Source organism: Felis catus, chromosome B4 (assembly GCF_018350175.1).
Source record: "Felis catus isolate Fca126 chromosome B4, F.catus_Fca126_mat1.0, whole genome shotgun sequence".
Taxonomy (NCBI): Eukaryota; Metazoa; Chordata; class Mammalia; order Carnivora; family Felidae; genus Felis; species Felis catus.
Genome location: NC_058374.1, coordinates 79,202,929 through 79,230,448, shown reverse-complemented (window position 1 = coordinate 79,230,448; position 27,520 = coordinate 79,202,929). Strand labels below are relative to the sequence as shown.

The window sequence follows — 27,520 nt, the reverse complement described above, 5'->3', positions numbered from 1 at the left end:
TTGGAGACTAGAGCAATGGGGGACTCAGACCCTGTTCTCTGGAGCTCCAGCCTGATGGCGGAGGAGGGTGTCAGATCCAGGGAACAGAGGCACATGCCATAGCTGGGACTTGAACATAAACACACACCAGACTGGAAGGGTCTCACAGCCTCTGGGAGATTTATCAAGCAGTTGCCTGGAGGAGGGTTTTGGGGGGCGTGGACAAGTCCAGGGGATGGCCTCCAGACAGTGGGGCTGGGGGTCTTGAGGGAAGATGGATGAGGCTTGTTCTATCCACTTAAGGAGTAAATCTCTGTTGCTTCTACCCTGGGGACTAGAATCCAGGGATTGACTGGGTGACTCTTTGCTTCAAATGTTTGGCGCAACTAAAATGGCCAGAGAGAGGCTTGTATGTCTTACCCAGGCCTGGACCTGGGCGTAATGCCCTGTAGTGTAGGACACTGGAAACGTTCAGGGATTGGTCTCACTGGCGGAGCTGGGAGCAAGGAGATGATGGTTCCACCAATTCCTTGCCAACTGCCACTCGTCTGCTCCAGAAAAAGCCAGTCCGAACTTCCTGGAGGCATGCTGTGGCCCTGTCCTGCTGAGGGGTTTTCAGAGGACTGAGAAAGCCTTTCAAACACCCAGGCGCTCAACAGACCCCTTCCTTCCCTGCTCTCAGATTTCCTGCCCCTTTCTGCCCCCAGGGCCTGGATGAGCCAGAAGGGTGGGGCTCCCAGTTGGCAAGACTCAATTTTGCTGGCTGGGAGTTTTTCAGGGTGCTAATTAAAAGGAGCCACCCAGAGAGAATGACTTCACTTGTTCACACACACACCCTTCTGCCCTGCCCTCTCCTCTGCCCCCATTCACACGCCCAGCCAAGGCAGGGGCGGCAGGCAGAGGGAGCCCAGCGGCGAAAGCAAGGGTTGTGAGTATGTGTAGATGTCAACAAGCAAACTGCAGGCTCAGAGCATTTTTGACATTTTTTTGGAGAGTCAAATGTTGCAGGCACTGCATTTCTCCGTGGCTCCCCTCCCATCGGAACTGAACTGGCAGAACTGACCTGGACGGGAAGATAGGTGTCTCCCAGAGGCCCCCAAAGAGCCCCATTGCTGTGGGGGAAATCCTCCCCTGGCTTGACCTCAATGCAGCCAGCTGCTGCCCCTCCCTAGTGGTTTCATCCCCCATGGGCTGAGGCCTGGGCTGGAGAGACCTCGGCCTTGGCTGTGTGAGGCTCTCCCCACTTCCTCAATCTTCTCTGTATTCCCTAAATTCTTCCAACAGTAAAACCACCACCCCTTCTGTGGCCGGGGCCGCAGGATGGGAGCGTGGGTGCCCAGGTGGCCACTGGTGCAGATCCAGGGGTATCTGGGGCCACGGGTGATGCCGACAGCTCAGAACTCCCAGTGTTTCTGCTTTGGTGCTTGCTACAACCCCGCTGAGCCCTTGGTCTTGGCTCGTCGGGGGCGAGATGTGAGTTTCCAGATTCTATAAAGATCTAGTGGGGCACGACCCTCAGTCTCCATGGGGCCGGGGAGCATTGGGGCCCCCGGGAGGCTTAGGGGCTGGGCGGCTGCGCCCACGTGGGGCCTGGAGGGGAGGAGCGGCCGCTCGCTCTCCTTCCTCCCCCTCCATTCTGGGAATGCCCTGCAGGGGTCGCCCTAAGCCAGGCTTCTTGTCGGCGGCCGGCGGTCAGGCCCTGTTGAGAGGCGGGGTCGCGTCTCAGCCCCCTGCAGCCAGCACGGGCTCTCTTCTCCCGCTGGGGTCCTCCGGCAGTGTAGGAAGGGCCAGAGGCACCATGGGGCCCAGGGACTCTGAAGCGACGGGAGTGACAAATGTCTGGGGTGGCCAGACAGAGAGCTTGCAAAGGACATGCAAATGAGCCTGGCTAGCGCGCCCAGGCCTGAGCCAGCGGGTGTTTGGGCCCAGGCCCCTCTTCCCTATCGGAGGGGTGTGGAGAGAGGTTGGCGGCCTGCTTGTCTGCCGGCCCCCGTGGGTGTTAGGATCCCATCCTGGCTGCTTGCGCCTCCGAGAAACTGTGCCAGGCACGCGCTGGGTGCTTTAGATGCTGTGCTTACTTGTCACGATAACCCACTGGCAGGGAACGTCACCCTCATTTACAAAACCCGTGGGCTTGGCATGAGGTTTCCCAGTCTCTCCCTTTTTCCTCACAAATCAGCAGATACCGAATGGGCTGGAAAAGAATGTGACGCGGCCCCACCCCCCACCCTCTGGAGAGCTGGGTCCTCCTGGGAGGTCCCTGAGAAGGGGGCTTCGGTTTGCCCTTTGCCACAAAAAGACTCCTGGGGGTCAAGCCTGGGAGAGGACTCTAAAGAGGTCATCTGAGCATTCCCCTGCCTCTGTGGGGCAGCCTCTCCCCGCCTGATTCGGGTCTCCCAGCCCCCTCTCCCAATGCTCCTTGACTCTGACCTTTCCTCATTGTCAGCTGTCTGCCCCCAGGCACCCTTGCTGCCGCACTAGCCCCTTACCCTGGCCGGGCCAGGCTTGCCAAGGAACTTCGAAAAGGGGTTTTTATTTATTTTATTTTTTAATTTTATGTTTTAAATTTGCAGCCAGTGGGAGGGGGCTAAATGGGAAAAGGGATTTTGATACAGTTTCTCTGCTTCCTACTTGCAAAGCGCCTTCGTGAGGCACGGGTCGCTTTCCGGGAGTAGAGTCCCAGAGAGGGAGGGCGGAGTGGAACTGATGCTCTGGCTCCCTGGGTTTCTGACACGGGTTCTCCCTGGCACTTGGCTGGGCCTGGACAAGCTGGAAGGGGGCTGGGGTGGGGCCGGGGGGGGGGGTGTGCCCTCCCCCCTCCCCCCACAGTGCTTTGCCTCAGGCCCACCTCAGCAAGGATCCTGTGCCAGGCTTCCTTGGCACCGCTCCCCCCGTGTTCTCTTCCCTTCACCGTGCCTTCCGGTCCCTCTCCCTCCGGCCCCTGTGGATCCCCTCTCTCCTGAATCTTTCCCTGGGCAACCCCTCCTCCAGGCCTGCCTCTCTGGGCACTTTGGATGGTTACTCTGGAGTCCCACTGAGTTCTCCTCCCCACAAGCCCAGGGGCTCCGAGTTCTCCTCCCCACAAGCCCAGGGGCTCCGGTGCTCCTCCCTGTTGCTGGGAACAAGGCAGCTCGAGGAATGAAGCTCTGGCACATTCCAGAATTTGAAGGTGCTCAGTGGCTCAGCGCCTGGGCTCCCTGGGGTCTGAGACCCCTGGCTCGGGAGGGGTCAAGAGGCAGATGGCCCAGGCCTCCTTAGGGGTAGTGATGGCACAGGGAGACGGGTACTTTGGGGGCTCAGCCACCAGGCCTCAATTCTTACCTTCTCTGTTCCCCCCTGTCCTCCACCCCGCATGCAGCCATGCGCCCACCCTCCCCAGCCAGGTGTCACAGAGGCCAGAGTCCTCCTTCTCATCCCTGCTTCCCTCCACTCAACAACCTTCCCCCCTTGCTTCCTGAGCTCCCACCACGCTCCCACCCTCTGCAAGTCTTTGCCAACAGCCCAGCCCCCCATTCCCCCTAGTTGTTCTGTCTGGTCTGAGCATGTTTCTGTCTGTCTTTAGGTTCCCCTCCCCCGCCCCCATCCCCTTGGAGGAGGAGGAAGAACGGAAGTGCCCATTCTGGCTGAGAACAGACAGGAAGATGAGAACAGGGCCTAAGAAAGGGTCCAGACTTTACCGACAGACCTGGGTTCTAATCCGGACTCTGTCACCACTGACTGTGTGATCTGGGACAGGTTATTTAACCTGACCGAGCTTTAGTTTCCCCGTCTATAAAGTGGGGTTAATTAGAGGTCCTATATGCAAAGCACCTGGTATTAGTAGTTGTGCATTAAGTGATGATTACTGTTAATGCATATAACACCGCGAACTATTGAGACAACTTCCTGGAAGAGAGGTCTTCTCTGGAACCCCGGAATGAAGGGAAGGACCCTTCTTGATGTCTGGCCTCTGCATCCAAGTGACCCTTCTTTCTGCGATGTCCTCCCCACCCACTCCTGTATTGTGGTTTTGCCTTCTCAGGAGATGCAGGGTTGGGTGGGGTGCCTGCCTCCTGGGAGGGGGTTGGTTGTGGGCTCTGAAGTTGTTCCCCCCACCCCAGGCCCCAGTTCCCCTCTGGCAGGAAGTTGCCAGCCCCCCTGCCCCCCATAAGGATGGCTGGGGCAGGGAGGCAAAGTGCTCTCAAAGCCTGGAGAAGGGCTTAAGCTTTCTGTCCATGGCTGGGAGCTGCCCCAGGTGCCCTCAGAGGGGCTGCAGTTTGGTTCACAGGGAGAGGGGGTGGGTCCAGCAGAGCAGCGAGTGGGAAGTGGGGGGCGAGGTGTGGGTCCTGTGCTGCCAGGAGCATTCCACGACAGGGGTGGGGGTGCAGGGTGGAGATGGCTGGCACTGGTTTTCTTCCCGAGTTTCGATCAGTGGGGCGGGGTTTAAGGCTGGGCTCTGTTGAGCTAGCAGCTTTTCTCTAGGAAACAAGAAGAGAGAAAAACAATGAAGGCTGTTCCCCGATCAGGTCAGGGGCACTGTCCCCTCAGCATGGGGAATTTGTGTCTCTGGTGGCCCCCTCCCCAAGAGCTGTGTGCTTGGGGTGGGGCTGGGGAGCATGGACATTCACACACAGCCTTCGCACACACACACACCCTTACGCACTCACAATATACAACCTGGTACACCCCCTTACATGCTGATGTGCACGAGTATCTTCTATGATGTTCACAGAGCTACGTGTGCACGCTCCCACCCTTATACCTGCACGGCTAGCTTCCACAGTCGCGTGTGAACCATATATGCTTCCAGGGCCCCAACATTTTGACTTGTGCACACACATATTTTGTCCTACGTGGTCATCTGATCTCTGCACATTCACACTCATTGTCCTGCATTCAGTTAAAAGCTCCCCACGATGCACTCCCCACATGTCCCCCCCCCCATGTCCCTGTTCTCTCTCTCTCTTGCCCCAGGTTGTCCTCAGAGAACGTGAGAGCAGGAGGAGTCCCGGGAAAGGCAGTCTTTAGTAGGCCAGGGCCTGGCTGGCGAGTGGGGGCTGAGAAGATAATAATCAAAGCTAATAGTTGGTAGACACCACCCTGTGCTTGGTGCTGTTCTGGGCACTACGTGTATCATCTTGTTTGACGTACACAGCAACCCTATGAAATAGGAATTATTATTCCCTTATTATAGTTGTGAACATGGAGGCACAGAGAGGTTAGGTCACTTGCCTGAGGCCACAGAGCTAGTCAGTAGTGGAGACAGAACCCGAACCCAGGCAGTCTGACTGATGCTCTTAGCCATCAGCCTATAGGTCCTCTCTTCCTGATCCTGACCCTCAGGTCACTCTTGGGCTCTGCCCAGGTACCCCGAGGACCCCAGGAGCTAGCTTCCGGGGAGCCCGCGTACTGTGTGGGTTTCCCCAGGGCCAGCTGGGACTTCACCACGTCCAGAAAAACACCCAGGAGTCCCTGGTGGTTTACGTTCCCATTTGGGGGCCTGTTTGGGGGCTCTCACCTTATAACCCCATCAGGCACCACAGAAGTGGTGGCAGGGAAGGCACTTCAGGGAGGTCCTGATCAGCCCCTACTCCTGTTTCACGAATTGCTGCGGGGCTGGCTTCTGCCTGGCTCCCAGACCCTGTTCTAGCTGTGAGAGCCCTGGCTGCCTGCAGGGGGAGTGAAGAGCAGGAGAAGCCAGGCCTGCTTCTGCTCCTGCCTGGAAGGGAATACCAGGAATGGGTCTGAGCCCTGGAAAATCCTGGAAAGATGTCTGGGACCAGGACTGGATTAGCCTGCCCTGTCCAGTGACTTGCTGGCTGGCCCCCGCAGGAGACAATGTATGCATGCATGTTCGTGTATGTGCGTACGTGCGTTCAGATGGGGCTCCCAGAGGTTCACGTGTCCTCTGGGAAAGAAATCACACAGTGGACCCGGTGGAAAGCCCCGAGGATCCCTGCAAAGGAGTACCCAACCATGTACAATACTCTGATCTACATTTATTGATACAGACAGGGTGAAACTGGCCACAAATCCATATGTGTAATCTGATCCCACCTCTGGGAAATACGTATTTATATGAATAAGTGGAGCTTTTGCTAGAGTAGCATACAGCACTAAGCTAGAAACACGCATATATACATATGCCTTCAGATATATGCATATATATAATTACAACACACAAACTCCATAAGGGCATGGATCTTGATCTGTTTCGTTGGCTACTTTATCGCTAGATAGTACTAGAACAGTACCTGGCACAGAGAAAGTGTCCAATAAATATGGGTTGAAGGAATGATGAAAGATATTTACATGTGGAAAAAGTCTGGAAGGTTAGGCACCAAAATGTTGACAGCGACTACCTCTAGGTTGTAGTTTTGGGAAGAGTTTTATTTTTCCTAACTTTATTTCATTATCTGTCGTTCTAAAATTTTCAGTGATGAACTTGTACCATTTGTATAAAGAAAAGGAAGTGCCACAAGCCTTACAATCCGGAAAGCAACAAGTGTCTGGGCAGGGCAGGAGGGGGTCACAGAGCCAGTCTCGCTTCCTGGAGGACAGCATTCTTAGGTGGATGGGATTATTTGTTGTATCTGAAACACCTAGCACGGTGCTTGGTGGTGAAAAGTGGCTGGGTAAATGTGATGGGTGGAGGATAGCCTTCATGAGCTTGCTGGGCTGGTGGGAGTGGGTAGGTGACTGGGGGCTTGGGGTCCTCCTCCGTGGGTCTCTATCCTAGACTCACGGCTCTCTATAATGCGGGATGAAATGAGTCCTGGCTTAGTGGGTTCTAGTCCTATCCTTGCTCTGTGCCCTGGGTAGCTGCTTTCCCTCCCTGAGCCTCAGTTTCTTGTGCTGTAAAACAAAGGTATTGAACAAGATGACCTCTTAGATTTCTCTGCTCTGACATTTTACAACTGGCAGGTGTCATATGGGGTATTTTTGTTGTTGGGTCACTCTCTGGTTGTGCGTTATCGTGGTCTTTTATTTTTTTAATGTTTATTTATTTTGAGAGAGAGAGAGAACACAAGCAAGGGAGGGGCAGAGAGAGAATCCCAAGCAGACTCTGTGCTGACAGCGCAGAACTGAATGTGGGCCTGGAACTCACGAACCGTGAGATCATGACCTGAGCCGAAATCGAGAGTTGGACGCTTAACCGCCTGAGCCACCCAGGTGCCCCTGTGGTCTTCTTAGCTGGAGTCTACATTCCTCAAGGTCAGGCATACGGTCTGACCCAGTCTGGGTGGCTCACAGCAGGCCCACTGTCAGGCCCCTTGGGCCCTGTCTGTGCTCAGCCTGCTGCTGTTTGCTTTTTCTCCAGCCGGGCCAGCCTTGTTCTCCGTGGACCCAACCAAGGGTTCCCGCCCTCATCGCTGTCATGACTTAGTGGTTCCATGGATGAGGGGGCCATGACTCTTCGCTTTGGGGGGGTGGGCGCGCTGCAGGGCAGAACATGCATCAGTGGGTTTAGGGATTAGATTAGATATTAGAATTTCCTAACCCTCGGGATAGATTGGGAGAGCCCCTTACCCTCCGCTTTCCCCCTTCTCAAACCTGTTTTCATTACCTCCTTCTTCTGGAAAAGCTTCCCAGAGGAAGCCTCTATTTTCCCATCCCCCATCCTGACAGCTAACGCTGCTCCTGGTTCTGGTCTTATTTCTTAGGTTTGTGTGTATTTGGGTGTGGGACCACTTCTATCAGAGAGTTTCTTAAACGTTTGTGGACAATGATCCCTAGGAAGAAATTCATTTTATTTATTTTTATTTTATTCTTATTAAAAATTTTTAGATGTTTATTTATTTTTGACAGAGAGAAAGACAGCTCTGTCATGAGTGGGGGAGGGGCAGAGAGAGAGGGAGACACAATTTGAAACAGGCTTCGAGTTGTCAGCACAGAGCCCCATGTGGGGCTTGAACTCACAGACTGTGAGATCATGACCTGAGCCAGAGTCAGATGCTCAACCGAATGAGCCACCCAGGCGCCCCTATTCTTATTTTTTTTAATGTCTATTTATTTATTTTTGAGAGAGAGAAAAAGAGAGAGAGAGATAGAGCAAGCAGGGAAGGGGAATCCCAAGCAGGCTCCGCCCTGTTAGCACAGAGCCCAATGTGGGGCTCGAACTCACAAAGGGTGACATCATGACCTGAGCGGAAACTAAGAATCGGATGCTTCACGACTGGGCCACCCAGGCGTCCTGGAAGAAATTCATTTTATATCATAGTTCTGTACACACTTACACACACACACACACACACACACACACACACACACTTACACACACACACACCCAGAACAAAATTTCGTGGTGCCTCACTGTGATGCACGCTGATAGGCTGGTTGAGACCCATTCAATTGATTTCACAACCTCCTGCTGGGTTGTGACTTGCAGTTTTGAAAATACTGTTCTCTCAGACTGAAGTTCCTTGGGGGGTGGGGCAGAAGATTCAACCCCCATCCCCAGTCCCTCCCGTGGTCCGGGTACAGCTCTGCAGATGGCCAGGGGAGGGATGCTGGCGAGGGGGATGAGTGGGGCGGGAGTGGGGGGGTGGGGGGGAGCTCATCCGGGTAACCCCCCCCCTTCCCCCACTTCCCAGTCCAGGACTTCCGGTGAGGCCTTACCTTACTTTCCCCAGCGCTGTAGGAATCCTGGGAACTTTCCCCTAGAAATTGCCCCATGGGCCTTTCACCCTCTGGGGTGTTAGGAGGCTGACCTTAGCAACACGTCTCACAAATATTTACCACATCAGGGGCACTTGGCTGCTAGCGACAGGGCACCCAACTGGCTGAACCTGATTGGTTCAGAGTGGCGGCGCCTGCGTGCTGAGCCCTGGACGGGCAAGTCTGGACTCCCAGGTTGTCTGGTGTGAACACCTCCCTCTTCCTCGGTCCGGCCCTGCCCCGTTTCCCTCTCCCAGGCACCACTGGTTTGCTCCCCGATGCCTGGGAGGGTCTCCCTCACCTCCGCTAGTGGCGTGCTGAGCCAGCTTGTGCAAACGCAGGGGAGCTAATTGTGCCCATTTTGTCCCGGCTCTGCAGTCACTGGCCCGAGCGCCATGCCGCGGGCCTCCTGAGAAGACCTGGGTTCGCGTCCTGCCTTGGCGTCTTGCCATCTTCGAGATCTCAGGCACTTGCTTTTGTGCCTGTAGCGTAAGCAACCATAATGCTCGCTTCTTGGATTCTGGAAACAAGATGAAGGATCTGCCAAGGCCTGGCCCAGGCACAGCGATGGTGCCCAGAGGGTCCTCAACAGGCGTTTGAGGAGTGCCTCATGAAACATGATCAGGTTTTATGTGTAAAAGGTTATTATTCCAAAGTAGGAGTTGGGGCATTGTCCCTTACTGCCTCTCTCTCTCAACCCTGAACTTGGGGACATACATTTAAATTCGGAACTCCCAGGCAAAGCTTTGCAAATCCCTGCTCTCCCAGGCCTCTGTCTTGGGATTGCACTCCCTGTGGGTTTTGGGGCCTCATTACCTGGACTTGGAGGGGCTGCGGGGGCTGTAGCTTGGCCCACCCTTGATGCAATAAGCCCATTTTCGGGGTGCCTGGGTGGCTCAGTCGTTTGAGCGTCTGACTTCGGCTCAGGACATGATCTCCCGGTTCGTCGGTTCCAGCCCCGCGTCAGGCTCTATGCTGGCAGCTCAGAGCCTGGAGCCTGTTTCGGATTCTGTGTCTCCCTCTCTCTCTGCCCCTTTCCCCCCCTCTCAAAAACAAATACACAAACAAAAAACTAAGCCCATTCTCTGGATGGTGCCACCTTCCTCCATTGCCAGTGAAGTGCGGAGGGCTCGGGCCACCTGTCCCAACCCAGCGGGCAGGAGGGTACTGAGGCAGAGAATGCCGGAGTGTGCTCTGCTTGGCCTGGGGCAGAGCAAGGGACTGCCTCTTTAATCTCCTCCCTCTCCTTTCCTGCCCCACAGGCCACCAGAGATGTTAATTACAGAAACTGGCCACATCTGAAATAGTGCTGCCCCCTCCTTGTCCTCACTGGCTTTGGGCAGCTTCGAGCCTTCCAGCTTTTTCTTTTTTTTTAAAGTTTTTATTTATTTTGAGAGAGAGGGAGAGAGAGCATGCACATGAGTTGGGGAGGGGCAGGGAGAGAGGGGGAGAGAGAGAATCCCAAGCAGCCTCCTTGCTGTCAGTGCAGAGCCTGATGCAGGGATCTATCCCAGAAACCTGTGAGATCATGACCTGAGCTGAAACCAAGAGCCAGACACTTAACTGATTGAGCCACCCAGGCGCCCTGAGCCTTCCAGCTCTGATGCAGGAAGCAGCTCCAGGTTGAACTGCGTTTCCTGTGTAGGCCATTGGCACATGGATGAACGTGTGACATTTTAATAGCTCTATTTTATTTAAATATGAATTGGAAAAGTTGGAACTACCACACAAAAGCCATGATTTGAAGGACATTACTGGCTAGGGTCAGAATAAGAAACCAAGTGAATTGATTTAGATTTGATTTAAAGAAAACTATTGGGGCGCCCGGGTGGCTCAGTCGGTTAAGCATCTGACTCTTGATTTCAGCTCAGGTCACGACTGAGCCCCTTGTCGGGCTCTTGGCTGACAGTGTGGGGCCTGCTTGTTATTCTCTCCTCTCTCTCTCTCTCTCTCTCTCTCTGCCCCTCCCCATTGACGCTTTCTCTCTTTCAAAACAAATAAATAAAGTTAAAAAAAAAAAGAACACTATTAAGTACATGATGGTGAGGATCGCATGTGCGAAGGACTGATGTTCTGGATGTTCTGGGTAAGAATTTGGCATGTATTTCTCAGCCGTGAAGGCCAAACTGAGGGAACCTTCGGCGACTAACAGAGAAGTCATGGGCTGTGCGTGGTGGGGGGTGGGGAGGCTGGCTGAAGACAAGTGAGGGACACTTTTCTGTCCAGTCCCCCTCAAACAACAGGACAGTAACCAACCCTTTCGCTGCCCTGCAAAAGCCAGGGAAACCAGAACAAATGTGGGCAGCACAGCCTCGCCTTGACCCCAGGAGAGGATTATCTTCTTCCTGAACATGTCAAGAACACGAACACCTGTTGCTGCTTCTAGAAGATCCCCGGGCCCCCACGGTATCCTGTACATAGTACAGCGGCGCCTCCAACACCTCTGTTGCATTTCCTGGTTTTCACATAGATTCCCCACCAGACTGCAAATTCCTCTAAAGCAGGGACTTCTCGGTATTCTTTGTTTCATCGAGTCTAGCACCCGGTAGTGCTTAATGAATGTTGATAATTGATGTGGAGGAATGACCTTTACTTTTGCATCTACTGTGTGACCTCAGGCAAATAGTCCTACCTCTCTGGGCTTCAGCTGGATACGGTGTCCTTCAACACGGATATTTCCAGGTCTCTGAGAGCATCATAGCGTGGTGGCCAAGCACAGAGACTCGAGAGCCCAACTACCTCTGTTCACGTTCTGGCTCTGTAGCATACTAGCTGCGTGGCCTTGAGCAAATTGTCTGTTCTCTTCAGTGCCTCAGTTCCCCTTTCTGTAAGATGGTGATACTAAGAGTCCCTACTTCATAGAGTTGTTAGGATTAAATGCTTCATATACGTAAAATTCTTAGAATGGGGCTTGGCACGCAGGCCCCATTTGGTGTTTTATTGTTGTTTAAAAAATAGTTCACTGACAGTGTTACCTTGATAGTTTTTTAGGTCAGACAAAGGCTTTCTGGGATTCAGTGAGATTTTTTTTTTTAAAGTGGCCCCAGCACAGGGCTTGACCTCATGATCCTGAGATCCAAGACCTGCGCTGAGATCAAGAGTCAGACACTTAACCGACTAAACCACGTAGGTGCTCCACTGAGACATCTGATACATTTTCTGATCTTCTTGTAGAGAGACAGCAAAATGGGGTCAGGGTAAAATGGGTGCAGGGGACGGGGACATACAGGCCTCCAGTTATGGAATGAGTGTCACAAGAACGAAAGACACAGCACAGGGAATGGAGTCTATGTTATTGTGATAGAGTTACATGGTGACAGATACCTACACTTGTGGTGAGAACAGCACAATGTGTAGAGTTGTGGGATCACTGTGTTGTACACCCGAAACTGACGTTGTGTGTCAATTCTACTTCAATTGAAAGAATTGGATGCTGGATTTAAAAAAAAACGGGGTCTGGAGAAAAGTATGACTGGGTAGATTCCCAAATAGCTGAGCATAAGACCCCAAAGCACAGACCCTGGGAGGATGTAAAGGGAGGGCGTCCAGGGGCATGCTTCCTGAGTCTGCCCTTGCTTTCCTCCAAGACCAGGACCCTGGGTCAAGGTTCTTCCAAAAGAGGAATTTCCCACTGTTACGCCAACACACCAACTTACAACCCGGTGCGGCCCCTCTCAGACCACCTCCCATTCTGTATTCATACGTGTATCCTCCGTGGGACTATATATTCCTTCAGAACGGGGATGGGGCCTTATCCATTTTTTATCTCCGGTATCATGTAGCTCAGTGCTGACCCAAAGTAGGAGTTCAATAAACACACACACACACACACACACACACACACACACAGACACACAGACACACGACCATGTCTCTCAAATGCATTCATGTCCCCCACCTTCAGTGGTCGGTTGGGGATTGACCAATGCTTCAGAGAATTAAGAGTCACAAGGACCTCCAGAGGTTGAAAGATGGAAGGAAATCAATGAAACGAAACTGAACGGGGATCCATTCATTCATAAGGTATTTATTAAGTGCCTCCTGTATGCCAGGCACCATTCTTTTTTTTTTTTTTAAGTTTACTTTTGTTTATTTTGGGAGAGAGACAGAGAATGGGTGTGGGGGGGGGCAGAGAGAAAGGTAGAGTAAGAATCCCAAGCGGGCTCCGGGCTGTCAGCGCAGAGCCTGATGTGGAGCTTGAACTCACAAACCACGAGATCATGACCTGAGCTGAAATCAAGAGTCAGATGCTTAACTGCCTGAGCCACCCAGGTGCCCCTGCCAGGTGCCATTCTAAGTGCAGAAGATACATAAATGAACAAAGGGGCCAAACGCCCTGCCCTCATGAGGCTCACAGTCTGCTGTGGGAAGGCAGGTGAGCAAAATGAATAAGTACATGGAATGTTAGGAAGTGCCAGGAACTAAGTGGAAAGAAAGAAAGCAGAGAAATGGATAAAAAGTGTCAGAGGAGGGATGGACCCAGGGTTGCAATTTTGGTTTTAAGGCAGCAGAGAAGGTGACTTTTAGGCATGGGTATTGGCGGAGGAGCATTCCAGGAAGAAGGAACAGCAAATGCAAAGGCTCTGAGGCATGAGTGTTCCTGGCACGCTCAAGAATAAATCAGGGGATCAGCTAGGTTAGGCTGATGTCTCATGTCGTATACTTTTCTCTTCTTATTGTAATTGCAATGAAATACTTGTCTAATTACCTGTTCACTGTGTGTGTCTCCACGAGACTCTAGGCTTTCTTGGTGCGGGGGCTGGGCTTTGCCCTTTGCTGAATTCTTAACCTTCAGAACAGGCTCCCGCACACAGTCGGTGCTCAATCACATTTTGTTGATACAAAATTAAATAAACGTGAGTAACGAATGGCATTTGGGTCAAGAAATTGCGCAGGCAGGACAGGCTTGAGCCAAAGAGGTTGGGGAATTCTAGCGGTGGCCAGGGGCGAGCTTAAGGCCCCCGGGAGTTAGAAGAAGCGGTGCCAGCCTGGCACTTTCCTGAAGGTGGGCCCAAGTGGTCAGGGGCTACAGAACAGGAGGTGTGGCTGAGGAGGGTTAACCGGGAGCAGGGAGCCTGAGGACAGCCGTAACTGTGACCATAACCGTGACCCATCAGAGCCTTCACACTCCTGGGTTTGGTGTGAAGTCCGCGATTCGAGCTGTTTGTCCTTTGGCTGCTGCATGAATTGAGACCTCTCTGTGCACCTTTGTGTACCGGAGCAGATTGCTCAGGCCGTGAGGGCCTTGCATTCAAATCTCCAAACTGCGTCAGCATTCTCTCCATCACTGAATGATTGTTTATTTATTTATTTATTTCAAAAATTTTTTTTAATGTTTGTTTATTTTTGAGAGAGAGAGAGAGACAGAGTACGAGTGGGGAGGGGCAGAGAGAGAGAGTGAGACACAGAATCCGGAGCAGGCTCCAGGCTCTGAGCTGTCAGCACAGAGGCCCACGAGGGGCTCAAACCCACCAACTGCAAGATCATGACCTGAGCTGAAGTCGGACGCTCAACCGACTGAGCCACCCAGGCGCCCCTACTTATTTATTTATTTATTTATTTATTTATTTATTTATTTTTGATTTCTTGATTTTGATTATATTTTTTTAAAATTGTTTTTAATGTTTATTTAATTTTGAGAGAGAGAGAGAGAGAGAGAGAGAGAGACTGAGTGTGAGTGGGGGAGAGGCAGAGAGAGACATAGAATCCAAAGCAGGCTCCAGGCTCTGAGCTGTCAGCACAGAGCCCGATGTGGGGCTCGAACTCACAGACCATGAGCTCATGACCTGAGCTGAAGTCGGGTGCTTAACCGACTGAGCCACCCAGGCGCCCCTTATTATTATTTTTAATGGAAGGAAACAGCAGCATTTGAGAAACGGGGCGATTCAAGAAGGTCCTTGGGTGTGACAGTCACAAATACTTATTGGTGCCTAGCGTATGCCAGACCCTGAGCTGGATAGAGTGGTGGACAAGTTATGACCAAGGGCTTAGTGGGTTGCTCCGTGGGACGGTGGCCTGAGCTGAGTGGTGGTCCTGGCTCCAGCCTGATCAGCTGTGTGGGTGGCCTTGAGCAAAAGTCACTCAGATCACGGAGTGATGGGTCAAAGCAGGCTTAGAGGACATCTGGTGCCATCTCTTAGGTTACCCAAGGGTGCACAAGTCTCTGCACCCCGCCCTACACCCTGTGGGGCCTCAGTCTTTAAGTGTAAAATGGGGGCATTGGTCAGATGCCCTTGAAGTTCACTCTGGCTTTACTATTCTATAACATTACAAATATGAGGAAGTTCTAGGGAGGTGGATTTGGTGCCATCCCACCATGATCTCTGTCCTCCACCCTTAATGCCAGGGGGAGGGGTGGTAGAGTCCAGTTCACAGAGATGTTTCTCAAACACACTCACGGAGCCCGGAAGGCAGGCATCTGGCTTTCCTTGTTGCTGCAAGGTGGTCCCCGGGGGGGAGGGTTTGGAGGTGAGTCCTCAGTGGGATTCAGCCCATTTCCTGGATTCTCTTTCTAGACCCCAGAGTGGCTCCACGCTGCCTCCCTCTCCATGGCACACTCGGATTTCCTGCTGGGATCTTTTCGCTCTTCTTCTCTTCCTCACCTGGCCCCTTAGCGCTTTGATCTCCTTTGTTCTCCCCACCGAAGGCCCCACTACTTCTTCCCCTTGAGGTCATCTGTGGTTCAGCTTCGTGCAGGGGTGTGCCAAGTGGGGCGAGAAGAAGGAGGAAGGGGCTTCTAATCCTCTGGAGGGAGGGGAGACTTGCTCACTGTTGTCTGGCCTGCGGGTAGGGCAGCCACAGGATGGTTCACATTGCTAGGACTGACTTCCTCATAGCATGTCCCTTGAGTGTCCATTATGCCGAGTCCCTGTTTATTCTTGCTTTGAGTTGCATTATCAAAGGCACAGTATCCTAGTATCAGGGGCCATCCGGCTCTAGGAGCAGGTGGGGGGTGGGGAGGAAGAAATTGCCCTCCCACCATATAAAGAAGGAACTTTAGAAATTTCTAAAAATCCGAGCTGTCCAATGCTGCTCACCAGCAGTGGAGGAGCTTCAGGGAGCTTCAGTGGTGGTGGCTAGATGCCCCCTACCAGGCGTCCTGGACCTGGTGGGAGGCTCACGGAATACCAGAGGGCAGACACAGAATCTATCCTGGGGGGAGCCCCGGACTCCCGTGTCTGCTCCCAGTACCCCAAGGGAGTATTTTTCTTTTTCTTCTTATTTTTTTATTTTTTATTAAAAAAAAATTTTTTTTTTAACGTTTATTTATTTTTGAGACAGAGAGAGGCAGAGCATGAACGGGGGAGGGGCTGAGAGAGAGGGAGACACAGAATCGGAAGCAGGCTCCAGGCTCCGAGCTGTCAGCCCAGAGCCGTCAGCCCAGAGCCCGACGCGGGGCTCGAACTCACGGACCGTGAGATCATGACCTGAGCCAAAGTCGGACGCTTAACCGACTGAGCCACCCAGGCGCCCCTCTTCTTATTTTTTTAATATGAAATTTATTGTCAAATTGGTTTCCATACAACACCCAGTGCTCATCCCAACAGGTGCCCTCCTCAATGCCCATCACCCACTTTCCCTGGGAGTATTTTTCTAAATGCGTATTTTACTTCAGAGCCCAGGTGCCTCTGATCTCTAAGCTGATACACTCAGTGTGTGACCCAAGTGGATGGGCCTGGGCTGCGTGCCTGTGGAAGGAGCAGGGACATAGGCTGGGCTTGGAAATGCGCCACTTGCCCAGATCCTGGATGGAGATGCCTGGTTGGAGTGGGGTGGCGCCTCATGGATGATTGCTGGGTTGAGCAAGAGGAGGGACTTGGACACCCTGTTTTTCGGTTTCATTTCCAAATCCTGGAGCGTCTTTCGGCCAACGATGACAATAACACCTCTATTAACCTCGTAGTTTCTCCTAGTGCCACCAAGCGCCTTCCTTCTCCAATTATTGCAGGTAGATTCTCCCTCGAGAAGCTTCACTCTCTTCTGTCCAGTGTCTCCTGGGCACTCAGATGCTCCATCTGAACCCCGTCTCTCCTTTCCCACCCCCCCCCATCTCCTTCTCTGGGACGCCTTCCTTGAATGACCCACAGTGACTGCTCGGGGCCATCGCTCCCACCCCCAGCCCCGGGGTCCAGGTCTCCAGCTGCTTCCTTGTCTTTGGGACGGGCCCAGCTCTCTTGCTGGCCTGGGAGCTCTGAGGGCAGGGTCTGGGCCTCCTTCTCCCTTGGGCTCCGCACGTGTTGGGCCCCTGTTCTCCAGCCGTGTCGGAATAGGTCAGCTGGAGCCAGTGACAGATACAGTCAGGCCAAGAGCATCTTGCTCCCCAAGGCCCAGCCCAGGCATGGGAGGGGATAAAAGTCTCGTGCTGGGGCCTCGGGGCAGGAACTCACACACTTCGATTATTGTCCGTCTGTCTGCCTGCAGCTGTGTGACCTTCCGTCTCTACCATGTCTCACCCCTCCTGCCAGGCCCAGAGGGGCTTCAGTGTTCGCTCGGCCTGCTCTCCTCGCTCTGGGGGCTGTGGCAGAGGCAGCTTCAGTAGCAGGAGCTTCGGTTCTTTTGGGGGGCGCAGGGGGGGCTTTCGTGGGAGGGCCTGGGCATCAGGGGGAAGGCTAGGGGTGTGGCTTGGGGAGGGCCGCTGTGGGCCTGGGCTTTCCCTGTGCCCTCCGGGGGGCATCCGGGAAGTGACCATCGACCACAGTCTGCTGACCCCCTTGAAGATTGAGATTGACTCCCAGTTCCAGGCGGTGCGGACTCAGGAGACCCAAGAGATCAGGACCCTCAACAACCAGTTTGCTTCCTTCATTGACAAGGTGAGGGTCAACTCGGCTAAGCCCCTCTCTCTGGGCCTCCCTTGGAGGAACTGTCCTCGGTGGGTTTCGGAATGGAGAAGTTTCCTTGGCTACCACTTTTCTTTTTTTTTTTTCCAACATTTATTTATTTTTTTTGGGACAGAGAGAGACAGAGCATGAACGGGGGAGGGGCAGAGAGAGAGGGAGACACAGAATCGGAAACAGGCTCCAGGCTCTGAGCCATCAGCCCAGAGCCTGACGCGGGGGTCGAACTCACGGACCGCGAGATCGCGACCTGGCTGAAGTCGGACGCTTAACCGACTGCGCCACCCAGGCGCCCCTGGCTACCACTTTTCTAATCACTTCTGCAGTGAGGAAGTCCTTCCAGTGGTTTAACTGCAGTCCTGATTAGGCTGAGGCCCTGCTGTTCTATGGTTGGGGCACAGGGACAGAGAACAGTTGTTCAGCAGTGGGAAGCCCCTCCCCTGTTAGCCATCCTGATCATTTTGATGTGCTCAGAGCCTCATGCGAGGGCGTGAGGCTGCCCCTGCCCAGGCTGGATTTGGGAGGTAGGGGAAAGGTGGGCTAAGTGGTGGTGGGGGGTTCCTGGGGCTTGACTTTCCAGAGCCTGTGGCCAGGGAGTCCTACCGGAACCTCAGGGACCCTCTGTTTGTGCTGCAGGTGCGGTTCCTGGAGCAGCAGAACAAGGTCCTGGAGACTAAGTGGCACTTGCTACAGCAGCAGGGGGTAAGCGACAGTCCCCAGGGCCTGGAGTCTTTCTTCGAGGCCTATGTGGCCCAGCTCAAGAGGTGGCTGGAGCAGCTCCAGAGAGAACAAGGGGCCCTGGATGCCGAGCTGAAGTTTTGCCAGGACCAGGAGGAGGAGTATAAGGCCAAGTAGGCAAACCCCAGTGCCCCTGGGGGCCCGGGTGGGGTCCAGGAGGATTTGGATCGGGGCTGTTGGTTGGAGGGTCTCCCACATGCTGAGCTCCCAGAGACACATGGGTGGCCTCCCTTCTGCATCCCAAGCCCTCTGATTCTCAGGGTGCCCCGCTGTCACAGGTAAGGAGGCCCCACAGTGCCTGATGCCCAGGTCTAGAGAGCCTCAGTTCCAATAGATCCAGCTACAAGGGCCACGTGTCCGGTCAGGGCTGGGAGGGGCCTGTTTAAACAATGCCGCAGTGGGTTTTTCCTCGATAAATCCTGTTGAGCAAGCTGTGTGCTAAAATGACTCAGATGTTCTCTGGTCTCGGTAGTGGAAGGGAATCCATTTAGGGGGACCATCCCCAGGCTTGTGGCATGATTCACAGCTGGGCTGTGTTTCTGGGCTCCCCACCTATGTCACCTGGTGGTGTGGAGAGAGCCCTGGACTAACCAGAGGCTTGGGTTTGGCGACTGTGAGCAAAGGGGTAGCTGTGTGGCCTTTTACCTTTGCTGGCCTCAGTTCCTTACCTGTAGGTTGGGAACATGTCACTGGCTCTTCTCATCTCCCAGAGCCATTGGGAGGATGGCTTGTGAGGCGGGGTGGGTCCTGCAGAGAACCCAGGATTGGGACCGGGAGAGCCGGTCTTAGATCTGCTCTCGCCACCTAATTATCTACGACTTGGGCAAAGTCACGTGATCTCCCTGACGCAAGCCAAAATGTCCCCTTCACATGACGATTGTGAGTAGTGAGGAGAGGTGTGGGAATGTGCCTTATGGACGGGAAGGAAAGTGGCCTCATGTGGTCGGGTGGACACGGGCTGAAAGAGTGGAGAGGGTCATAGCCAGATTGTGACAATGACCTCCTGATAGGGAAGGTAGGGGAGCTGGCTGGTTATGTGTCCTGCTTGGAAGCATCTAAAGGCAAGAGGGGCCTTTTCTGGGAGGTTGTGCTTGGAGGAGGGGCATGGGTTCTGATCTCACCACCTCAGGCATCGTCCTTCTGTACGTATTTGACAGGTATGAGCAGGAGGCCTACAGGCACGCCACACTTGAGAATGACTTTGTGGTCCTAAAAAAGGTGAGGGGGGGGGTGTCCAGCTGCTTCCTGCGGATCCTGAGCACCCACCATGCACCTTTAAAGCCCAATTCAGGGCTGGGAGGGCAGGGGGTGGGAATCCTAATGCAGCACATGATCTCATGCAGCCTGTAGGGGGCCCCAGGGAAATGAGACATCTATGTAGACAGAGGGACCCCAGGACAAGATCGGATGGAAGGACTGCATGATGAGCTCTGGGTGTCACTGTGGGAGAGGGTGGGGAGGGAGCGGAAGAAGCAGAACTGGTTGAGAGTAATCCGGGAAGGCTTCCTGAAGGCAGTGTGGGTCAGCGTCAGGCAAAAGGGAGAACAGGGTGGGGCGGGGTTGGAGGAGGAAGGAGTGGGTCTGCGGGGAGAGCTGTGGATGAGTATTGGGCAGTGCGCGACCAGAATTCCTGAGCCAGAGTGGGACCCACAAGCAGGAAGTGGGAGTACATGGCTTCTGTCTTCCTGTCCCCAGGATGCGGATGGGGTTTTCCTGAGCAAGATGGAGCTAGAAGGCACACTGGAGTCTCTGCAAGGGTACTTCTGCTTCTTGAAGCATCTGTATGAAGAAGTGAGGATCCACCAGTGCAGGGTGGTGGTCTGCTGAGGGCAGGTGGGAGTGAGGGGAGGCGATGGGGCCGGCAGGCTCCCTGGCCACAGTGGGCGTGGCCAGGAGGCGAAGCCTGGTTAGGGTGACTTGGATCCAGTCATGCAGACAGTTGACAAGCAAATACTGAGAATGTACTGTGTGGATTGTTAGGTCCTGGAGATGCACTAGTCAATAACCAGACACAAATCACAACGCCTGCTTTCTGTTGGGAGACAGGCAATAAACAACAGACCTACTAAAGAAGTAAATTGTAGAGTACGTTAGAACGTGATCAGTGCTATGGCCAACAGGAAATATCAGAGCAGGGAAAGGGGGCTTAAGAAGGTGGGGAGGGGGTAAGGCAGGTGGCAATTTCAGATAGGGTGGTCAGAGTGGCCTTAATTAATTTTTTTTTTTACGTTTACTTTTTTTGATAGACCGAGAGAGACAGAGCGCAGGTGGGGGAGGGGCAGGGAGAGAGGGAGACGCAGAATCCGAAACAGGCTCCAGGCTCTGAGCTGTCAGCACAGAGCCCGACGCGGGGCTCGAACTCACAAACCACGAGATCGTGACTTGAGCCGAAGTCGGACGCTTACCCGACTGAGCCACCCAGGCACCCTGAGGGGCCTTATTTGGAAGACAAAGTTTGAGAGAAGATTAGAAGGCTGGTGGGGAAGTTAACCAGGCAGGTGGAACAGGGGAATTGCAGGTGGAGTGCAGGGCCCCCAGTGGAGCACTGGTATCTTTGTGGAAACGAAGAGGCTGTGGGGGTTGGAGCAGAAGGAGCAAGAGGGAGGCAGGTGTGATAAGAAGTCAGGGCAGTGATGGGGACCAGGTGATTTCGAGCTTGCAGGACATTTACCTTTAATGTCCACGCTGCAAGAGTCATCAGACATCACCTCCTACAACCCTCCTTTTCAGGAGAGGAGACAACAGAGGGCATGCTCAGCACCACCCAGGGGAATGAGGGCTGCCCCCTGACGGAGTGTGGGCAGAAGTCAGGCATCCTGACAACCTGCCCGGGACTCCAAGGGGGAAAGGGAGCAGGGGCAGGTGGACACTGAGTCAGTCTTCCCTGCAGGAGCTGAACCAGCTCCAGACCCAGGCCAGCGACACGTCCGTGGTGCTGTCCATGGACAACAACCGCTGCTTGGACTTCAGTGACATCATCGCTGAGGTCCGTGCCCGGTACGAGGAGATTGCCCGGAACAGCAAAGCCGAGGCCGAGATGCTGTACCAGACCAAGGTGCCAGGGCCAGGGGGCAGCACGGGGCTGGAAAGGGCTGTGTCTCCATGCCCATGCCCCAGGGTGGTCGTCCCCCTCGGTCCCCTTGGGGCAGTTCTGATAACCTCCCTGGGGCTCCAGGGCTGGGTGGGCATGGCCACTTCCCCTCTCCAGGAGGGGGGCAGTGAGGGAAACCAGGGGACACCAGCCCAGACTGGCGTGCGCTCGTCCCACCGTGTCCTGCCTTCAGCGTTTCACCTGCATTCCGAGTGAGGATGCGAGGAGGTGAAGAATTGGGGACACGTTGTTTCTCATGGTCTTGGGGTCAAAGGTGAAGGTCCTCTCAACTAATGGTGTCACCTCTGTCCCCCTCAGTACCAGGAGCTTCAGGCGTCCGCCCAGCTTCACGGGGATAGCATGAAGGAAACCAAAGTCCAGATTTCTCAGTTGCAGCAGGCGAGTCAGAGGCTGCAAAGTCAGATTGAGAACCTCAAGAAGCAGGTAAGGCTCCCAGAGCTCCCCAGGCCCTCCCGGTACTCTCTTGGTGCCAGGGTCACTGCTAGGTTTGTGTGCAGGTTTGAGTACTGGCTGAAGCTTTGGATAATTTGGGTGGAGAGAACCTCAAGCCCCATTTCGGAGGAATTTGACCTCCTTCTGAATTCAAGCCTGTGTGTGTTTTGCACTGAACAACTCCAGGGGGCGCTACTTGTGCTGCCTTTCATGGCCAGGTGTACATTTGGCTTTTGGCTCCTTGGGGGAGAGTGTTAATCCATCTGTTTTCTAGTCTTTTCGTTTGAGTCTTACTCCTCAAGCCCAGCGGAGACTCTAAGGCTAGGTGCTGACTTTCTGGGTCCCGCGTTGGGGAGTGTGAGAGCCAGGAACTCAGGGGGCAGGCGAGATGGAAAGTGGAATGGGGGTGCATGGGGGGGGGGCGAGCCCTCCGTAAGCAGATGCTTTAGATGCTTTGTGTGGGTTGGAGGTGATGCTGTAGGTGCCTGGTGTGGGCTGGCAGGGGGAGAGGGAGAGGGCAGCAAGGAGAGAGACATGGTTTCCTGCTAGTCCCGGAGACCTCACTTCTAGACGTGAAGGATTACAGACTCTTCAGCTCTCAGTATCTTTGCACCCACTTTCCCCAAACCCGAAGAATCGGTTTTGGGATGGGCAGAGGGTTGAGAGCCGAGACGGCAGATCAGGCGGGCTCCTCACGCACTTCAGCTTGGCAAGCAGGGCGCGTGTGACCCGTCCACTCCCCGGTGGGGCCCCCCCTGGGAAAGCCCTTGGAGCTCAGGCCATTCAAAGCCCAGACGCAGTCTCCACCCATCCTCACCTGCTCTCCTGTGGGATGTGATTCGGGACCCGAGATGAAGGTGACCAGGTCCTATTGTTCAATTTGCTGCCAGTGTTTTGTCCATAGATTTGAATTCCTTGCTTGCGAATGCCTCGGCAGTGTCTGTTAAAATGCAGATCCCTGGGCCTCTGTCAGACTGAGGGAATCAGTATCTAAGGGCAGAGCCCAGATACTCTCTAAGCTCAGTTCGTTCACCAGGGTGACTGAGGGTGCGGAGCCTCAGCCCAGCAGCCAGTACTTAGGAGTGCTACTCTGTCCCCACCTCTGGGACCCACAGCTTCTGCCACACAGCAAGGTGCCTGTCCTGCGAGAATCCCTCTTGGGAATTCTTCCTGCCCGGCCCCATTTTCCTGCACACACGTGGTGGACTGGATATCCTTGGTGCCAGACCTAGGGCAGAGCCCCGCGGTCTAGGACCAGACATCAGCTGTCTGGGGTTAGGGTCCCAGTTCTGCCCCTCACCGCTTTTCTGAACCTCAGTTTCTTCATTTGTAGGATAGAGATGATATTTCCCAACAACAAGGTGCTTGTGAATAGAATACAAAAGAAAAGATGGGGCGCCTGGGTGGCGCAGTCGGTTAAGCGTCCGACTTCAGCCAGGTCACGATCTCGCGGTCCGGGAGTTCGAGCCCCGCGTCAGGCTCTGGGCTGATGGCTCAGAGCCTGGAGCCTGTTTCTGATTCTGTGTCTCCCTCTCTCTCTGCCCCTCCCCTGTTCATGCTCTGTCTCTCTCTGTTCCAAAAATAAATAAACGTTGAAAAAAAAATTAAAAAAAAAGAATACAAAAGAAAAGAAAAGAATAGAAAAACATAGAATAGAATAGAATAGAATAGAATAGAATAGAATAGAATGGAATGAGACTACTCTGGGATTAGAATAATGAGAGCCTTTAGGGAATGCCTTCTTTCCTGACCCAAACAGGAAGGTAAACCCACTGGATGGCAGATTAGATAGAGAAGTTGTTCCCCTTCTGGGAGTTTTCTATCAGATCAGAGAGGTAAGCACAGAGAGTGTATTTCTCAACCCCCAAACCGAGGCACATGGTTTGATATATAGTAAAACCTTGGCTTGCAAGTAACTTGTTCTGCGAGCGTTCCGCAAGGCGAGCAAACATTTCTAATATATTTTAACCTGACAAACGAGCGATGTCTGGCAATACGAGTAGTATGTGACACTGAACGTCACATGATCACAACGGAGCCAATGGTTCTTGAAATTCGCTTTGACGTAGGAGTGCTTTGGATTACAAGCATGGTTCCAGAATGAATTACACTCCCATACCAAGGTTTTGCTGTACTTTGATAACAGGACAAAGTGTTTGAAATGGGGCTGTTCCCAAACCATCAAGGATGGTGGTCACCCTCAAGATGAGACTTGTAGATCCTGCTCCATACAGGACAGGAAGGGCATTAAGTGCCTGGGTAGAGCTAAAGTGCCTCGGGTAAGGAGCTAAGGGGCAGGAGTGGGAAGAAATAGGGGAAGATCATCGGAGGAGGTGAGACAGGAAGCAGATGAGTTTGCTGTGGCTGCCGTAACAAAGTACCACCAACTTGGAGGCTTGAAAACACCAGACCGTGTATTGTCTCAGTTCTGGAGACTAGAGGCATGCCATCGGGTGTTAGCAGGTGCGCTCCCTCTGAAGGAGCTGGGCGGGGGAATCCTTCCTCGCCTTTTCCTAGCCTTTGGCGGCCCTGGGACTCCTGGGCATTCCTTGTCTTACAGTTGCATCACTCCAGTCCCTGCTTCCGTTGTCACATGGCGTCATCTCTCTGTGCTTGTCTCCGTGTTCTCTTGTCTTTTTCTAGGGACACAACTCATTGGATTTAGGGCTCATCTTGCATGCAGGATGCTATCGTCTTGTGGTCCTTAATGCATTACGTTTGCAAAGACCCTCTTTCCAAATAAGACCACAGTCTGAAGTTCTGGGTGGACATGACATTTTTGGGGACACTATTCGACCCACTCGGGGAGTTAAGGAAGCAGAAGAGGCAATGCGTTCCCTTAGGATGAGAGCAACGGGGAAGTGGGGGTGACCATGGATACTTTGAGCTCATGAGATTGTGGTCTACCCTGGGCTTTAAGCTCCATCCACAGCAGGTGACTTGGGAGGCTGTATTGGGCTTGCAGCCACTTTCTCCCTCATTTCTACACCCATCCCAGAATGCCGACCTGCAGGCCACCATCGCTGATGCTGAGCAGCGTGGGGACCTGGCCCTGAAGGACGCCCAGGCCAAGCTGGAGGAGCTGGAGGCTGCTCTGAGAGCGGCCAAGCAGGACCTGGCCCGGATGCTGCGGGAGTACCAGGAGCTCATGGGCATGAAGCTGGCCCTTGATGTGGAGATCGCCACCTACCGCAGGCTGCTGGAGGCCGAGGAGTGCAGGTGGGGGGCCTGGGAACTCAGCTGAGGGGGCAAAGGGCGATGGACTGCCACTGCAGTGCCCTCCTTGCTGAGGGGGATTCTGAGATTTCCTGGCACTCCGAGCCACTAAGGGCAACCCATTCTGCTGGGGGGCGGGGAGGCAGAGATTTAAAATCGGGACTGTGGCTTTTATCTGCTGATTGGGTATGTGAGCTGCTCCAAGAAGCTAAAAAGCATAGGGAATACATTCTTTGCAGCCCTTCTTAGCATTTCCTTCTCTTGTCCTTTCTCCATCAGGATGTCTGGGGAATGCACCAGCCAGGTCACTGTCTGTGAGTATCAGGGGACTTGGGGAGAGGGGTCCCCGTGGGGAGCTGAGGACCCTGCCGTGACTCTGGCGCATTTCTTGGCAGCTGTAGGGGGAGGCAGCAGCATTGTGTCTGGAGGAGCTGGTGGTGACCTGGGGGGCACTTGTGGACTCAGAGGCGGGAAAGGCAGCTTCGGGTCTGGCTGCTCCAGCATCGTGACCGGAGGCTCCAGCGTCACCCTGGGCTCTGGGCAGGGCCCGGTTTGGGGCCCCTGCTCTGTGTCCGGCTCCGGCTTCAGCTCTGGCTCCAGCTCCGGCGGCCACACCATCCTGAAGAAGACGGTGGAGTCAAGTCTGAAGACGTCCGTCACATACTGAGTGACCTGGCAGCCGCTTGCTCCTCTCGCCTTCCAGAACCTTCTCAGCCCAGTTCCCACCTCCACCGCCCTTCCTGGCCAGCTCTGGGTCCCTTGCCCACAACCTGAGCCAGCTCACAGGGGACTCTGCACAAGTCAATAAAATCATGCCTGCCCGCTGTTCCGAGTGTTTGTCCAGTCTCCCTTGCTCTGCCTGCTGACCCACATCTCCTTTGCCTGCTGTCCACCCCAGGCCAAGTCCACAGCACCCTGTCCTCTAGCCAGCCAGCCTCATCCTCTCCTCCCCGCAGCCCTCAGGAGGAGCTGGGAAACCCCTGATGGGCTTGGCCAGCCAAATATTGTCCTTTGTGGGGAGGGGAGGGGCCTGAGGCCCACTGACCAGAGCCTGCGGGCTGGAATCACGGGCCAACCTGCCTACTCCTCTTCCCCTGTCTCTGGACCATTTCTCTAGCTCTTCTGTGACATGAAACAGCACCCACTTCTCCCTGAGGGGGCATCTTCCCTTCTCTCTCTCCCCTCTCCCACTCTTTCCCTTTCACGAATTCTACTGAGTGCAAACCATACTTGAGGCACTGTGCCAGGACTGGGCTATGCTGGCAAGCTGGATCAATCCCAGCCTGCCCTCCTAATGGGTTCAGTCTCTCTTTCTCTCTCTTTGAGTAAATTCTATGTCCAATGTGGGCTCAAACTCATGACCCCAAGATCAAGAGTCACATGCTCCATAGACGGAGCCAGCCAGGTGCCCCCGGGGTTCAGCATCTTCCCGTCCCCTTCAGTTTCTGGGTTCTCCAACATAACCCTTCCCACCCATGAGAGCCAGATCGTCCTTCCAGAGGCCTTGGTTACCAGGGCCAGAGGCCAGCCTCCTGTAGCTACTTCAGACAGCCTCCGTTGGGGGATGGGGGTTTCTGGTGAAGTTCCCTCTGTGTCCTGCCCCTTTGTACAGTCTCCTCCAGGGACACGCTGGCTCCAGCTCCATCCGAGGTAGCAAGCTGGGTCCTGTTGCCTCAGCCCCACCTCATCTCTAAGCTTTAACCTGGCCCTTCTCCTGGACAGCAGTGCCCCCAGGAGATTAACAATTCAGCAGTGATGCTAAGCACTAGCTTTAAACAGGTGATCCCAGGGCATTTAGAGGGGAGGCTGAAGGGCAGAGATGAAGGTGCCCTGTGGTGGTGTGCAGTCTCTCTGCCACTCCCTCTGGCAATTCAGCTCGGCCCCCAGGCTTGCACCTCACCCAGTAAAACAGAAGCAGGCCTGCTGCCCAGCCCACGCTCTCCGCAGAAGTCAACCTGGGAAATATCGATCACTGTTTGGGAATGTCCAACGGGTATCCCACACCTCATCCCAATCAGCTCATCGGGGGGCTTCTTCCAGCCCTCTGTTTTGCTCCCTGGGATGTCCTTCATTCCCTCCATCTCTGCTGATGTTTCAGTATCTCTTCTAGCTTGTTCCCTGGTAAATTGGCTGTACTCCTGACTGAACACAGCCCCTCATCCCTGTTCTTCCTTCTTCCCATGTCTGCACCGGATTTTTCTCCTCCTGGAAACCTTCTCTAATTCCCTCGGTCTGAATGTGCCAGACCCTTTCTGTCCCCGGCCCAGCCTGGCTGTACCCGTAGCTATCCTTGGCTCTGTCTCTGTCTGGTTCTTGCCTGGGACCCAGCTTTCCCATTAGCCTGGGACCCGTGGGCAAGTTCTTCTTCTGCACCCAAGATGGGGACCAGCTGCTCGGCTTGTGCAGGGGGGCTCTGGTGGGCACTTGGGACTGAAACTCAGCCCATCCCCTTACCTCTTGACTCTCATCCCACCACTGAGCCTGTCTGAATATGAGACTGGAAAAGTCTTCTTCCCTCTTCAGTGGGAAGCTCTGCAGGAGGCCAGGAGTGTGGGCATCAGGGCCAGATGCT

General features: G+C 54.1%; 1 protein-coding gene across 1 annotated transcript; it reads left to right on the top strand.

Annotated features, from left to right (window-relative positions):
* The first annotated feature begins 16,771 nt into the window (after positions 1-16,771).
* KRT78 (keratin 78) lies at positions 16,772-25,774 on the top strand. The gene is made up of 9 exons (XM_003988744.4): positions 16,772-17,426; positions 18,087-18,301; positions 19,346-19,406; positions 19,884-19,979; positions 21,079-21,243; positions 21,598-21,723; positions 24,731-24,951; positions 25,228-25,262; positions 25,344-25,774. The coding sequence occupies exons 1-9, from the start codon at positions 17,061-17,063 to the stop codon at positions 25,613-25,615; spliced, it is 1,557 nt and encodes a 518-aa protein (XP_003988793.2). The 5' UTR covers positions 16,772-17,060; the 3' UTR covers positions 25,616-25,774.
* Positions 25,775-27,520: the final 1,746 nt, after the last annotated feature.

Bases quoted from the DNA above. Each gene is read 5' to 3' on its own strand.
- KRT78 (XM_003988744.4), top strand. From the start codon at position 17,061: ATGTCTCACCCCTCCTGCCAGGCCCAGAGGGGCTTCAGTGTTCGCTCG. The intron at 19,407-19,883 runs GTGAGGGGGGGG...TCCTGTCCCCAG, and splicing joins ACTTTGTGGTCCTAAAAAAG to GATGCGGATGGGGTTTTCCT. The intron at 21,724-24,730 runs GTAAGGCTCCCA...CACCCATCCCAG, and splicing joins TTGAGAACCTCAAGAAGCAG to AATGCCGACCTGCAGGCCAC.